We start from the raw sequence: 17,204 nt of genomic DNA on the forward strand, positions 1-17,204 counted from the left end.
CATCCAAGTGGGATTAGTAACAATAACAATTGTTAGCTTGTACCTGTAGTCAACCTATATCATTTCAAAACATATATTCAATTCTAGACCTTGGATATGTCATCTAAACTGACTTAAAAAAAATTAGCTGAAGAGGTAAAACATTCAACAGCGGACAAAGCAGATCTTGGACCAGCTGAAAGTTTTACCTCTTTCAACAGACACTAGGCAGCGACTGCACCCATTTGAATTACCAGTCCAGTGCAGTAAGTATTCAAAACTTAAGTTCAACAATCACTCAACTAACTTTAAAATTTCAACATGTCACTAAAATGGGGGCACTGGGGGCACTGCAACTCGTTAACTAAGCTACAATCATCATAAACATCATAAATTACTTCCAAATTAAAATTAATTAGAGGAAAAAAAACATTTTAGTTCCTTATTGAAGCTAATGTACAAAACTCTTATTGAACATCTGAATAATTGAGTTACAGTGAATGAAAATAAATAATTACTTACAGTTCATTCCAAACATGATTTCCTCGATGGAAGAGAACAACATTGCCATTGCGATCTATTGTACAAGCTGCTATTTGTCCAAATTTTAAATCTTTCGATGGCCATCCCCGAACTTCTTTGTACACTAAAAAGGAAACAATTTTCAAGTATCTTTTTTGTACAAAGTGAATATACAAAGCACTAATATAGGGTAATATATTTTGCATGTGCAAAGTTTTTGAAAACAATAAGTCACATTGCAAAAATGGTAGAATTCAGTATTTTTCCATTATACTGAATTTTTAATCTTGGCAATTATTTCTCATTTCATTTAATACCACCATGTTTAGTCAAAGTTACATAGAAACACTTATCAGGTTATATCTTACATTTTTTTGCCTCTACAACAGACTTAAAAAAATTTAAAAAAAACAGGAAACAAGACTAAAAGTTTCATTAAAATAAAAAATAATTCGCAAAATAAAAAATAAGCAATTAAAAAAAGGAAAAATCAAATTCTAACAATTCTCTAAATAGCTTTAAGTGCTCAGTCATAAATAAGCGTTCAAGTTCTATTAAAATACACAGTGAGGAAGAGAGGAGCAAAAATAGTGATGATGTATAAATGTTATTTTTCAATTTTCGCCCAAGTAGAAAGTAAAAAAGCTGCTAAGGTAAGTAACATATCTATAACGGAAATGTACCCATGACCAGGGTATATCCCCCCCTAAACTCCACAAAGACCGCCTGCCCTCGCCCCCCCCCCACAAAAAAAATACTTCCAATAACAACCTTCCCTCCCGAAAAAATTCACAATGCCACAGTCTGCACCATGCCCCTCCTCCCAGGTGGCATACTATAGGCACAGCAGTCAAAGGATAAATAAAAATTAAAATTGAAAGATGTGAAAATCCACCAGGATCAACTTGATGAAATAAGTTCTGAATAAAGCCTAAACTTTCAGTAAGCAACTGCCTCTGAACAACCCACACAAAGAAAGCTCAAAATTTAATTTTGAGGGAATTCTGATTCAGGATATTATTAGTTTTTGGCATCATTTAATTTTAAATGTTCGTAACCTTTGACAACAGTAACCAATGCTATGTTGGAAACATATGGAAGATGATCTTACATTTTTATATTTATTGTTCTGAAGTTTGTTATTGTTTTGCATTATTTTCAGCAAACCTTTTTATTTTGGAAAGTTTATTCTAGAACTTAGTACCTCTAACAAATTGATTTTAAATATAAAAGCATTAAACCAAACTTACAAATAAATTTTGGATGACATTCCCAGAAATAAAACAGGTAACAAGTTTATTTTATTCAAGTAACTATTAATTAAATATGGGATTAAGTGTTATGCTTTGATAGTAGATTAAAGCATGTATTATTCCCCAACAGCATTGTTTTTTGAAGGCTTTGGTTAGCTGGGAAAAATAAAAAACTTAGAGTTACGCACGGGACATTTTTTCGAGAATCGCAAAAAAAAAAAAAGTTTTAGCTCGTGAAAAATGCAGTCTTTCATCTCTTTCCTTCTTGAAAAAAAGGGGGAAAAATCTGCACGGAAAAATTCAAAATTGTACATAATTTTGAGAAACATTAAAACCTGTTGAAATATTTTGAAAAAACTAATTGGTTTTAATGCAGCACAAAAGTTTTGCAGCAACTCATACTTACAATTAAATAGTTGTGCAGTAAAATAAATACCATGTACCATTTTTTAATACTAAACATTATAGAATCAACCCTTATAAAAGTAAATTTCAACTAAAATAAAAATATACTTACTGTATTCATTATTCAGCTGGTTACTTGGATTTAAAGTCTCTTTGTTGGCGGCCAGATCAAAATTTCTCGTAGTCGAAGAGACTTTTGGCTCGACATTATTATAAGTTATTGCTGTGTTGTGATGGTGGCCTTCTCCAAAGGCTTGCTGCTCCATTTCCGGATTACGAGGCAAAGGAATGTCGCTATCATGAGGCAAATGGTTCATTAATTCAGGGAACTGGATTCCAACGCACGGAGGAGACTGGCCAGATAACGCATTGCGGTACTCAGTATAGTACATCAAGTACAAGTTACACATTTCATCCGTTGAAGATGACCTGCAATTCAGAAATTTGTGGAAAATGAGTTAGTATGGAAAAAGCAAGAATGGAATAATCAGTTACAAAAATAATTACAGTAGACCCTTGTTTTACAATGGATTACGTTCCACCGAAATGCTGCGCAAATCGAAATTGCGTAAATTGAGACCTAATACTAGTGCTAAAATAGGGGTTTGGTTCCGTAGATAACAAAATACTTCACTCCAGTGATGCTAAGTGTATAATAAGTTTAATGTGTAGTTATATCGGCTTTTATGCACAACATGCATAAAGAAAACATAAATCAATTTCGTGTTCTGTTTATAAAGAGGAGCTGGCTATGATAGTCTTTTGGCAGTCATTAAGAATTTTTCTCTGTAATTCTTTGCAGAGCATTAATGCATCCATAATCATTTGCGCCATTTCCATGTTAGAATCTTCCTTCACTAACAAATCAGAGAGATCATTTCTATTGTCAACAAATGGCTAAAAATTTTCACTGTTAACGTTTTTGGTTCTGTGTCATTGATGTCGGTATTCTCGTTGGTTTTGGCCTCTTTTGTCACTCTTAAAAACTCTTCCTTCAGTGAGTTCTGAACTGTGTGAGTTTAATAACTTTATTTCTGGAAAGAGCTCTGGAACCAATCGCATAAAATGTATCCAGTGGCCCAAGCTCGATTATTAGCACGCCAAAATGCAGTTGATGACGCGTAATCTGCAATCTTTAGGAGTTTGGATTTTGAAAGAGTGGGCAATTTTATCTGTTTGCATTGCCGCATCCGCCTAAAACCGAAACTCATCCACATAAAATAAAATAAATGTGTCAAATCTTAAACCGAGTAAAATAAACCCGCGTAAAACAAGGAGCTACTGTATTCAGTAAAACTGTATTACACGGGGGCCTACTAAAGAGCGGGAGTAGACTGCATCATTAGTTTTCAATGTTATTGTTCTCTTTCCTGGGGGGATCTTTGTGGTATTAGGGACTGGGCGACAATGTTCTGGGGGGAGGGATTGCACCCTGGACCAGGAGCAGATTTAGGGGAAAGGTCATGGTGGTCATGACCTCCCAAAACCGTCAACACTATTATGCATTTCAGTAATCCTTTTAATTAATGAAATTTTGTTTAAAGTAAACATTTGAAATACTTCTTTTTATTGCTGATGAAATAAATTAGTAACGTTTTTGCCCTTTTAGGAGCAATATTCCTGGCTGATTTGGTTCTTTTAATTGACACCGAAACAATTTCAGAATTTTTTCACACCTAAAAACGTAAGTTTGTTCATAAGACAGGAGGAAAGGGGGGCATAAAATGGTAGTCTGTATCTGCCCTTCAGAAATTTTTTTAAAAAAATGATAAAAAAAGATTTTTTCCCAATTGATACAAATTAGTAGAAAGTAGTGAAATTTAATTACTGAATGATAGGATCAATTATATTTTGAATAAACAAGACTATTAAATTTAGAGAAGTATGAACAAGCTTTTTCTGATACAGTGTCTGTAAAACATCATTTTGTTGCAAAAAATATTTCTTAGAATAATACATTTTTAATCAAAAAAGTAATGAGAGTTTTATAGATGTTATTGCTAATATTAATAAACAGTTTAATTTTATTGATATATTAATTAACTGCTCCTTTTATCATTTGGTTAAAAAAATAGTTGTTTACAAATAATTTAAAAAATCTAAACTTATGTAAACATTTATACAAAACAAAAATCTAAAAGGACCTTAAAATAGGTAATAAAAAAAGTTACAAATTAATCACAATTGCTATGACTGCTTCTTAATCAATCATTTTATTGGCATATAACTGAATCTATAATCAATGATCTACATTATTAATGAAAAACGTATATCAATTTTTCTTGTTTAAATTTTTATATTCTTTACCAAACAAACAAATTTTTCCAGCTAACTTTTCTTTTTTTTTTGCAAAATGGAATAAAAATTATCCAGCAAGCCGTGAAGTTCAAATTTTGTGGAATGCAGTTAAACCTCAGTATTTTCTACCATGCGGAGTAATGTGGTGACAAAACCAGCATAAGAAATACTTATAAAAAGTAGTTATTTGGGCCATTATGACTGGTTCACATAAAGTTTAACAGGAAATATCTGTACCTCAGAGCTAGACCAACGTAAGTCACATAATCACTACTTACAGGAGAGAGGGAAAATGTTTGTCTGGTGCATGCAAAGGATGGGACACGCACTCTTTTAACACTGACAAAACAGTACAAAGAAATTTTTTTAGAATTGCATTCACATGACTCGATGTGGAATAGGATTCTACATACAATGCACTAATAAATGAAAAATCGCAATTTCTGTACTTACACTATTCTAGCTCTGAGGAACAGATATGCTTCATACACTTAAAAGTAGGCTTGACAAGATTTCTGAAATGTTCAACCGGGACACCGGAATGCCCCCCCCTCCCTTCCTCGTCGCGAGTATTCAACAGGTTGCACACCCTTGGCTGGCTTTTAGAGTATTTTATAGGGCACTTTATTCTCAGTGATATGAGTAAATGGTTACTAATTTTGAACCTAAAATAAGGGTAATAAAAAATAACACAAGTTGATAAATTAAAAAATTTTACTTCTTGCATGTCAATATTTACAAGTTATTTTAGTAAGAAGAAAAGCTTTGAATGAGGAATAAAAAATTTGAAATTATTAACTTTTCCTTTTTATTGGCAAGAACTCTTTTTACAAACTCTCTTTTGGTTTTAATCTTGTTGTAAAAATCCTCGAAAACTAATCTGATATTAATTTTTTAAGTTAATGTTACAAAAGAGACACAGTAATTATCCTAGATAATATTTCCCAGTTAATTATTTCTAGAACTTTTTGGTCATCTGTAATCAATTTTAACTTTTTCCGGGACATGAAGTAAACCGGCCAGGATCCCTGGGATTCTTTCTGAAAACCGGGACGTCTGGAAAGCCTACTTAAAAGCAATTTTGCTCAAATTTTTCATAAACATTGCAGAATGTAGCAAATTAGATTTTCCATAATACTTTGAAAATTACACTGGTCTTGTATCTAACAGAAATTTATCATAAAGTGAACATACAAAATGGCTCAAAAAATACAAATAAAATAATTAAAGATGTGAGTAATATGAAATGGCTAGACATAATGATCAATTACTGGTGTCATGGATTACAACTTGTATTTCATGATGGTGAAATTATGTTTTTAGTGGCCTTGGGACCAACAGGTTACCAATAATCCCGAACTCTAAATACTGAGTAACAATAAATATAAAGAGTTACAAAGAAAGTTAGTTGTACACTAACTAATTATTTAACATATATTTATGATTCTTATTCATTTAACTGTTGGTTTTTGACTGTTTCATGCCGTTTGATTGACCATGTTTGGTTATTAATTCAACCCAGTTTATGGATATACAAACACTACATATCAAAACACTATTTATTCTATAACTCAGTTTTTAGCATTTTAATTTATTTAAGGAGAGAAAAAGAAAAAGAATTTTTATTAATTGAAAAGCTAAATTTAAATTAAAGCATCAAACAATATGGGAAAAATCTTTAAAGTCCAATATTTTTTTCAAATTAACTTTTTATCGAAATTTAACAACAATATTCTCTTACCCAATTTTTACAGCATGAGATGATTCTGTTGAATTATATGTACATCGGGCAAGCTGCAAATTTGTTGAAAAAAATATCAAACTTAATATCGTTTTACAAGTGAAACGCTTATGCAACTAAAGCAATTTAAACATAAATAAAATGAGTTACATACTAAAATATCATCACTTGTTATTGTATGCTGTTTTTCCATGGGATAAAATGCCTGGAATAACAATGCACAAAGTTAAATTTCAATTCATCATAATGCTTGAAAACAGATGCAAAAATTGCCTAATAGATTTTTAATGTCGAGAATTTAACATGTTGAATTCACATCATGAATTTTTTAACTTCACCTCTATAACATGACTGCTTCATGAACATGATGTTGTTTAATTAACATGAATAATTTGGGGTAATATGATCGTTGAAAACAGCCGAATATTTCTGAACTTAAGCTGAATAATCTGAGAAAGTTTTTCATCTAATACTTTACCCAAAATTCATATGGGTAACTGACTGACAGTTTTGAAGCAAAACTATACATATTTTGTAACATTCAAAGCAAAATATATGTTGTGCAAGCAATCTTTTGCCATAGAATATCGTACTTTTCAAGCAGAACTCAATGGTACAATTGAATTACTAAAATACATTTTGGATGATATTTAAATATCTAATAAAAGCATAGTAACTGACTGACATTTTAAAAATAAGTATGTCAATCAGTTACTATATTTTTTAACATTTTTTTTAATCATCCAAGATGTATTTTGAGAATTCAACTATACTATTGAATTCAGCCTAAAAAGTACAAAATTTCACTGGAAAAGATTATTTTTACAATGCATATTTCGCATTGAATATTGCAAAGTACAAATTCAATACAAAAGTCAGTCAGTTACCTGTGGAATTGCCCATATATATAGTAAAGCATCACGTATGTAACAGTTAAAAATTTAAATGTATACTATGTTTCTTTTCTCAGACAAATCTCTGATATGATACATATTTGATATTCTTCCAATCATTAAAATATTGAAAAAAGTATGTACTCAAAAATGGGTTCCCAAAGTAAAAGAATCATCAAACTTGTGTCGATGATGATATCATAAATTTACTGGCAAGAAAGGAATCATTGAGACATTTTTTAAAGTAATATCTTTCTTTTTTTTAAATGTAGAGAGATTTTTTCAAATAAATATTTTATTGTTCAAACAAATAAAAGAATTAAGCAATTAAGTGCTCATTATTTTAAAAGCTAGCAGTTTTCTAAAAAATATGCAGCTACCAATAAATTTATTAAGTACTAAAATTAAATTAACAATAAATAAATTTTTGGAATAAATAACAAAACTAGTACTCTTAAGCCTACATATATCAAAATAGCCTCCATCCTTTCAAACAACTGAAATATTAGCAGGATGAAAAAATATGGAAATCTCAAATACAGTCATTTCAAAGAGTTTGATCTAAAATCAATAATAAACTTACATAATGTGATCACCAGAATTTTAAGAGAGACTACTAATTTAAGTAAATAATGAAAAAAAAAATCTCAAATTTGATTAATTTGCATGCAACATTTCTTGATGTAAAAAAAGCGAGAGAGAGAGGGTTAGGGAAAAAATAAAGAAAAAAAAATGAGAAAAAAAATGAAAATTTAATGGTTTTCATATTTTATCACCATTTTAAAATTTCTTAATTCATTTACTAGACCAATTTTATTTTCAAAAATCTTTATAAATGTTAGCATGTAACATTTTGGGAGGGGGGATATGACATAGCACAACAAAATACACAAACAGTTAAAACAGAGAAAGTTATTCATTGTTCTATTTCATTCCATTCATAGAAAATGAAACATTATGATACGTAAAGATGTTAAATTGTGAATGAGATGAAAGATGAAGCATCAACATTCAATTTCTTAATTTTGAAATTTAAAACCAGTGCACTTAAAAATAATGCTCACAGATAAAAAAAAATTTGAATTAGTTCTTTTGTGCACATTAATTATAGATCAGGGTTAACTTGACATTTCAGTTTGAATGGTAAATATTTTAAGTTTTTGTACGTAATTTTAACCGTTAATATGGCATAAGCTGGAGAACAGTCATATATGTGGAAAAAAAAAAGAGAAAATCAAACAATATTGTTGAAAATATTTTAACTGTGATCCATTAGTTGCATATGAAACATCATTAAAATACAATTGGCTCTCTGTTTAACGATGCTCTATTTAACGACTTAAAGACTACTTTTCACGGTCCAGGATGCTCCACTGCAGTTTAAAAAGCATTCTATTTAAGGACACCTTCTACTTAAGGACGATTTTTCGGGTCGCTTGAAAGTCGTTAATTAGAGAGCCAACTGTATTCTAAAAGCTAACACATTCTCAAAACAAAACACTTTTCCACCATACTTGAGGCCACTGTGGATTTCCTTTGGCAAGAAATGTCCAACTGTTGTTATTAGTGTTGAAGGAATATCCAGAAACAACAGATCCAAGTTTATGCGTGTGAACCCGATAAGCAAACAAGTGAATAACGTAATTCTCTTCAAATTTGCAATTGACATCCACATGGTATCCTGAAAATAATAAAGAATCTTAGATGGGAAGTACATAATGTAACAAATTGTATTGATCAAGGAATGTTCAAAATCTACTATCTCAATAACTTTTCTTCGAAACAGAATTAATAATTACTCTACTGCCCACGACTTTATCATTATATTTCCCAATAGGAGTGCTATTTCTTTGTTGACCAGTGTAACCTCAGTCGTGCAACACAGCTACTTTACAACTAGGTTATTGATACTGACATGGTAATGTTTCAGTCAAAGTCAAAAATCTAGTTTAAAAATATAAAATAATTTAAAACTAAAAGTCCACCCTATATGTGTTTAACACATTATTCTTTAATGTTATATGTACATCAGTTTTTTCTTCTACAGGATATAGATTAATAGCAATTCTTGTGAACAGTGAATAGTTTGGAAGTTGGAATGATGCACTGATACACTAAAAGTACGCTCTCCACATTTTTGTCTGTTCCTTTTTCTGGTGAAAGGTATAGAACATTGCACTAGAAGTATTTGTTTTCAGTTTATTGGTTTATTCATTTTTACTTTTATTAGTCTTTATGTTATAGTACACACGTAATTACACGGTTTTGTTTCGCTTTTACATTTTAAAATAAATATGTAAATAACTGCTCTTCAGCTTTTCATTGCCATCATGTTTACACTATTAAGTTATTGAATTCATTTTTTTATTTTTAGAGCCTACTGTCTGGGTTTTTCAATTATATGAATATTTCAATTGTGTTGTATTTAATTATTTTTAAATGAACTTAAAAGCATTTTAAATAACTTTTTTAATGAAAGAAGTAGTGCACATGAACCAATTTAGGGTAGGGGTAAAAACGATCTTGTGTTGACCAAATTGCCAAAAAGAATGACAATTCTCATGCCTACCTTGAATGTTTGGTAAAAATGCAAAGTCAAAGCCATGATTAAAAATTATTGCAGACTCTGATTGACTGAGTACAGGTAATCAGAATAAAATTTTAAGTTATGGATACATACTTGGATTGAGAGGAGGAATCCTTGCAGAGTCGGCAAGAAGTAACCGTATACCAGTTATATATCGTTGCCTGAAATGATACAATTAAAAACATTAATAAACTTTGAAATTGATAATACTCAAGCGACAGAACACAAAAACAACAAAGGACAAACCTTTGAGTTGTCAAATGGAGTTTTAAACCACTGTTGTCAGTCACTCCATCTAGATAAATGAAAAGGTTTTTCTGCATTATCAATCATGTTTCAGTACAAATAGAGATTAAACATAAGCTTTTTGTGAAATAGTGACAAAGAGACATTTTAGCCGTCTCATGACGAACTATGAGAAAATAAGAAAAAAATCACTTAAAAAATTTAATGGACATAAAATGCTGTTGTGAATCAGCCTCCTTTTTTTTTTTTTTTTGAACATTATCCTTTCTACTCAGGGCATGGTTTTTAAAGTCTCGTATTTATCGGATTTAACCGTACTGGGAAAAAAAAAATCCATGGCCATTTTTTTTATTGCTTATGTAAATTTTGTGCACATGGTTTTGTTTTTCAATGTAAGTTAAAGTTAACTGTTCATATTTAACACAAAAAGAAATCTTTTCCCATCTCAATACCCTACTTTCCAATTTTTTATTTTTCAATATTTAATTAATTATTTAATTTATTTGACATTTTTTTGTTTTTCCCAATATTTTAAAGATACCTTAAGCTTTCTTTCACGCTTTTTTTCTTCTTTCTCTGACTTTTACTGGGAAAGTAGGCAAAAAAATGGAAAGAAATATCATACAAACTAGAATGAAAAAAGACTTATTGTAAAATCTAGTAAGCTGCAAGCAAAAAAAATTAATGTGTGTGTGTGTGTGTCTATTTACTTGTATATTACACATATGATTGGTTGGAATTTGATCAGTTGCCATTCATCCTTTCCATTTTATTGATTGTCAATGCTTTTAACATGTCTTGGCTTTTTGCAATTCATGTGTAAAACATTTTCATCAGCTTGTATGGGTTTTCTCTGGCATTTATGTTATGTTTTTTTTTCCTTTTTGTTCTGTGTAGTTATCCTTCATACTTTCTATCTATTTCCATATATTTCATATATATGTATAGACTAATAACAATTTCAATTTAAAGAGAAATATCTCCAATAATTCTATGAAAAGAAGAGCAGAAAACACTTCATTTAACGTAAAATAAATCTAATATTACCTGGCAATGGCCTTGCATAGTGAATTTGCAGAACAAGATATCTAATGGAACTATTACCACCAATTAGAAATCCAACATCTAAAAAAACATCAATGATTAATTTCACCCATTAACATTATTACATTAATGGCAAAAAAGTGGGGGGAAAATGTTAATTTAAAATTAAATGAACTTAATTTGATTAGAAATACATATTCAAGTATTTTACTGCATGAAGAAAATATTTTGACATTTTTGATGGAAGTTACTGCCATACTATACTTGCAAGAGTAAAAGAGAAAGAAAATAATACAACATCAATGTGCACACAGACACGTGTTTTGAGCTAACAAGAAACCCCTTTCAATGCAAAGGAAGTGAGCTTATGGGTAGAAAAGACGTATCTTTTGATATAGTAACAGAAAATTAGTTTTAACTTTCACCCTTCATCACCAACATTTAAAAACAAAAAAACCTTATTCCAGACAAAAGAGCCCATATCTTTAATAGCAACTCATGCAAGATATTTTACTCCAATTCAACATTTAAACTTAAAAACAACAACAATTTAAATTTAACAACTTGAAAAGACACATGCCTAAAATGGGATGGTATCATTGATGCAAATTGCACAATTTTTGACATTTGTTTCAAAGAAACAATTATTTATGTTTTTTTGAAAATGACAAAATACCAAATAAAACTATTACAAAAAGTGATCTTACTTAAGGCCATTCCACAAAAAAGCCGCCATCTGGTCCTGCATGTCATAGCTGATATAGTTCATTTAAACATAATTATTTGAAAAGGTAATGAACAAAACTTTTTGCTCTCTCTTAAGAAATGTCACACACATTTATAATTTCTGGAGCTAAAAAACTTTCTTCATTACCCTTTTATTATCGTTTTTAATGAAATGTATGAGCTTTCATGTGCAAGACAAAATGTCGGTTTTTCCATCGACTGCTTCTTTAGTTCATCTCTTTTGATTTTCAATGACAATTTTTGGCAGCAATAATTTGCTTGAAATTTTTACTAATGGTACATAGACTTATGCTTTTTTTTTTTACTAACTCACTATTACTATACAATGGTCAAATAGATGTTTAAAATGTTAGATTAATAGAAAGTCGAGTAAATAGGGAGTATAAATATTTGAAATCTACTGAATATAAATATTTGAAATCTATGGCTACAGCTGTAGAATAAATACTGTTACAACTCTTAATTAAAATTTAATTGTGCACACTAAACCTTAAAATAAAAATTTGAAAGAATCCATTCTGTATTCTTAAAATTTGATATTCATAATGTTTACTTAGACTTCTACTAAACATTATAAATTTCATTGTCTACAGCTTAAATCTTGAGCAGATATGGGACAACAGTGGATTTCAGGTCGCCAAATTTGAGAGAGAGGCTAGATATTTATAAATCTTGGATTTGTACCATCATTGTTGAAATGTTTTCATATATTTCTTATCAATAAGTTTTTAATTAATGAAATGATTAACCTTTGGGAAGCTCCATCGGAGGTGCATTTTTAGCCCATCCATACATTATGCTCATACGATTGCATAGATCTCCTTGGGCGCAATTCCTAAGGCAAAAATTAAGCATAAGATCAAGACAATTGATTAATGTAGATTTATAAAGTACGGTAAACTCCAAATTATCTACGGAATTGGGTGGCAGAAGCACTGTGAATAAAACAAATCATGGATAAACCGAAAAAAGGCTAAAATTAGAGACTAATAAGAAAAAAATTGTTCTTTCTCAAAAACTTGATGGAATAGATGCATATTTTTTTCTACCAACAGTGAAAATATACAAAGTACAGTAAATATGGTTTGTATTTTTGCATAATAGAACTTAGCATCAGTAAAAAGCAAGTGTATGAAGGAAACACACACACAAAAAAAAAGAAACAAATGAATAAATAAATAAATAAATAAGCAAATAAATGAATAAAGTATGATTTTTGAAAAAAAAAAAAAAAAAACAGCCATTAGTATTTGCTTTTCTGCCAAAAAAAAAAAAAAAAAACATGTTCCTGGCTGTTTATTGAATTGCAGATAATCTGGAGTTCACCAAAAGTGAAGTGAAAGAAACATTTTTCATGAACAAATGAACATTACTGGAGCAACTTTTATAGTATCATACCAATGAGTAGGATATAGGTGATCTTCGTTTAAAAGATCCTTGCAACCAAATAGAAGCATGTGATGTGCGGTTTTGGCACTGATGTCAGGCTCATATTTCACTGGAAGAACAATAAAACTAAGATTAGAATTTGAAAACACTCCGAATGCATACTATTTTTCACACATAGAAGGCAGAATAAGGATTGTTAGGAAATAAAAAAAAAAGAAGAAAAGAATGAAAACCGACTTCAGTTGGCGGAAAGAAGCTAATTTTCACAAATTAATTCAATCAGAAAATACTGAAACTGTCTGACATGCATTTCCAAATGTCGAATATTTATTTAAAAAATTTCATACAAAGAGCCAATGTTCTAAAAATGGAACACACTAAAAAACACAGTAAGAATTTTTTTTTCCTCTGAAAGTTTAATGCTAGGTCTGTCTTTACTAGACATACACAGACATAATTTCAAAAAATTACTCAAATTTGATTTTCCATCAATAGTTCGGCATGTAAACTGTTATTACAGCCATCTCTCAATATCTCAAATTCATTTCGCTTGACTTTCCATATCTGACAAAGTTTTCAGATGGTCCCAAATTTTTGTAACAGTTTTTTTTTTCATTAACTCAAACTTCACTCCGTTTATCTTGAAGTTTCAGGCAGTTATCTTTTGAAATTTATTGTAATAATTTTCACCTGTTTCATTTTTAGAAGCAAAACCAATCTTTTGACCTTCAAATGTCGGAGGGAATTCCTGCTGCCATTTTTACTGTTTGCTTCTTAAGAGATAAAGGTTATTGAGGGAAGGAGTTTAATTGACAGGTCAATCAATTTTTATTCCAATTTAGGCCCAATTTTCAATAAATTCTCAAATATGGGGGATAAAAATTCCCTGCACATATTAATATTATATTCCGTTCGAAAGAGTAGAAATTTTCGCGTTCTGCACATATTTTTTCAATGCTTAATTAAGGCAGGAGTTATTTGTGTGTTTAGCTCGAATTTTTTTAGGCTTAGCTGAAATTTAGGCACTTCTTCATTAAATCTATCAATAAAAAGGGAAGGAATTGTCCCACAGTTTTTTTTTTGATACCATAAGGAAAAGCGACATTTTTTACTCCCGATCTATCTTGACCTGTGGTCGAAAATCTAAGCTTCTATCTCCAATGGAAAAAAAGTTGCAAGAATTTTTGAATCAAGTTCAAAAAATCTCATTTCCATTCAAGTTGTTAACCATTTTATTTTTGCATCCACGGATACACTTTTTGAATCCATTGTTTCTTCCTCTCTTTCTCGTTTTATTTTCCTAAACTTATTTTATTTCGTTAATTATACGTAACTTGACATTTTTATTTTCAAGGTAGACCGGGCAAAGCTGATCGATGCAGCTAGTTGTTGTATACCTTTCTCATGAAGTATATATAATAATGTAAGTAGCATTCAATTTTCCTTAAAGTTTGATAATGGGAGTTCATTTTATTTAAGACTAGCTGTATTGCCCGGTTACGGGGTACTGGATATAATTACAAAGATAAAATCATTCCATAAAAAGTAACATTTTCTTTGTCAGTGAAAAACCAAAAAATTCATTTGGGGGGGGGGGGTTCATTTTTGGCATAAATGATTTTAAACATGCATGAAGTGTATGTACACACTATACTTACCAATGTAGGCTTCATGAGGATCTAGCTTCTTAGCAGTGCACATGTAAGCATCAGGCTAAAAAGAAATTTTTACATCAGAAAACTAATAGTTTAATCCTTAACATTAAAAAAATATTTAATAAAAGAAGCATCAAAGTAATGATAACAGTAATGATAGCTTATTTTTCTTTCTTCTTCCATGTAATTTAGAAAATTGATACATTTTGAAATTTTATATATTTTCGCGCCCATGAAAATCATTTTAATACTAGAAAGTCGCCCGTCAATGCATGAAGGGTGAAAATTCTCTTCCACATTTGAACGAAGACATTCCCTGTTTGGTGATATTTAGATAGTTGAAATTGTAACCCAACCTCCAGTGAATTAACCCTAACTCCAGTAGGTAACGTTCATTGTTAACAATTTTTTGTTTCTTCATTCCCCTGAAATGACTCTTACCAGTAAAACTGTTAAGTTACTGGATCGAGTTCAGCCTTGTCACGATAAAGCCTTTCCCTGCATGTTAAACATTACCAAAAGATAATGAATAATGAATAAATACCTTTGTGCTGAAGATTCAAAAAATCAGTAATCCAACGTCAGAAAGCACAAATATTGCAAAATATTGCAGACACGTGTTTCGATGTTACAAGGAACACCTTTTTCAATGCAAAGAAATGTGAGCTTCTGGATGAAAAGTCATCATGCTGTGGTGCAAGTTTCATTGTTAAAACACGTGGGTTACTCGATCATCGGCTATTATTTATATGAGGATGACATGCGGCCTACAGGTAAGAATAGGTTGGGAACCACTGATGTACATTACATTTCTGTATAAAAGCAAAAATTTATTTCAAATGATGTATTAATTTTTCTCAGTGTATGAAATGCTGTTAAATGTCTTTAGCATTACAAGTTGAGGAATATTCAGCTTTATTCCTGCCCTGACAATTTTCAAGGAAAGGATCTGAGAAATTTCAATGGAGACTTTAGTCCTGAAGAGTATTCTGAAATCTTGAACAATGATTCAAATTTAGTAAAAATTATTTATGTATCAAACAATGTTTTCGGATTATAGATTTAAATAAAAAAAAAACGATTTAAATTCAAACAATCTAACTTTTTTGATTTTTTTTTTAAAAAATCACAAACCCTGTTACAGATTCATTTTTACATATTGTATGATGTTTGAGTTTTGGATAAGATTTTCAGACTTTAATTTCTTTTAACGTAAGTTTATTAATTCGTAGAATTATTTTAGATTTAAGACGAAATTTGATTGACATATTTTTTGTGTTACAAGAGAATTACATTTCAGAAAATTAATGAGCACCATAAGTTTAACACAAAAATAAATAACCTTTTTTACTAATAAAAAAATCTTTAAATTAAGCTGCTTATGAGTAATGCCATTTTTACCAACGTTTTGCAATGGTGTTCTAGTAAAGAAACAAATATGCATATAAAAGATAAAAACTTTTCAAAAAATTAATTGTAAGAAATATTTCATTGAGCAGAAAACTACATAATAAAAATAGATTGAAATACTTACAATCTTGGGGCTGATGTCGGGCATGTTAATATTCATGCTATAATGGCTGTCATCTGGAAAAGGTGATGAATCCATTCTTTGCAAAGAAACACTTTGTATGAAGAGAGGCAAGAAGAAAAATGTTGCAAAATTCATTGCTGCAGAAAGCTAAAGATAATAAGAAAATATTTTTTTAGATAAAGTTTAAGTGAAATAAATAAGTTAGCCATTTGCACAAGCGTTAAAGAATATTTTTGTGAAAGAAGATTTTAAAATCCTTCTCTGTGTTGGAGATCAAACTTAAGAAGTCTGAGTATCTGCACTTATTTTAGAACTATTATTTTAAGCTGCCAAAGAAATTTTTTTGTTGGTCAAATCTACTTCATTTATCAAATGCCAAAAATTATGAACAAGTTTCTATTTTTGTGTTACAGTAAATTTCGGATTGTTTGCAAGAGATCTGCGGGGCGGATGACCCACGGTCTTTCACATATTCAAAAAAAAATTTCTTTTTTCGGCAGTGATTGAACTGAATGTTGATAAAGGCACACATTTTAACTTAACAAGTGTAACATATCCATTCTTAGACATTCATATTACTTTTCTACCTCTTCTTTCTGTTGATATCAAATCTTCCACGGTTACTTAAACCCAATTATTAAAACTACATTACTTACTGTTTTAAATCTATCCCACTTTCTGACTTTTAAATCTACACTACTTATACCTGCAATCAAGTGACTGGATTGTTCAAAAAAGTTCTCCCCTTCCCCTCTCCAAGGACAAAAACAAAAGAGGGGCGATCGTCATTTTCATTTTCGGGGAACTTTTGATTTGCTGTTTTTTTTCTTTAAGAATGATTATTTTGACGGGAAATTTCACAATATATTTTTTTTCTAGTTTAAGTCTGATTGCTGTACCTGCATCACTTG

General features: G+C 30.2%; 1 protein-coding gene across 1 annotated transcript in view; it reads right to left on the reverse strand.

The window, feature by feature from the left end:
• LOC129229782 (peptidyl-glycine alpha-amidating monooxygenase-like) overlaps nucleotides 1-16,368 on the reverse strand; it is a 36,825-nt gene extending 20,457 nt beyond the window's left edge. The window contains exons 1-12 of the mRNA XM_054864156.1: nucleotides 16,294-16,368; nucleotides 14,763-14,817; nucleotides 13,114-13,213; nucleotides 12,465-12,550; nucleotides 10,972-11,049; nucleotides 9,925-9,973; nucleotides 9,772-9,839; nucleotides 8,606-8,772; nucleotides 6,353-6,403; nucleotides 6,199-6,251; nucleotides 2,272-2,588; nucleotides 502-625 (exon numbers count right to left, since the gene is read on the reverse strand). Coding sequence (XP_054720131.1) covers nucleotides 502-625; nucleotides 2,272-2,588; nucleotides 6,199-6,251; nucleotides 6,353-6,403; nucleotides 8,606-8,772; nucleotides 9,772-9,839; nucleotides 9,925-9,973; nucleotides 10,972-11,049; nucleotides 12,465-12,550; nucleotides 13,114-13,213; nucleotides 14,763-14,817; nucleotides 16,294-16,368 — 1,223 coding nt within the window. The remainder of the gene's footprint in view (nucleotides 1-501; nucleotides 626-2,271; nucleotides 2,589-6,198; nucleotides 6,252-6,352; nucleotides 6,404-8,605; nucleotides 8,773-9,771; nucleotides 9,840-9,924; nucleotides 9,974-10,971; nucleotides 11,050-12,464; nucleotides 12,551-13,113; nucleotides 13,214-14,762; nucleotides 14,818-16,293) is intronic.
• Nucleotides 16,369-17,204: the final 836 nt, after the last annotated feature.

Source organism: Uloborus diversus, chromosome 9, assembly GCF_026930045.1.
Source record: "Uloborus diversus isolate 005 chromosome 9, Udiv.v.3.1, whole genome shotgun sequence".
NCBI lineage: Eukaryota > Metazoa > Arthropoda > Arachnida > Araneae > Uloboridae > Uloborus > Uloborus diversus.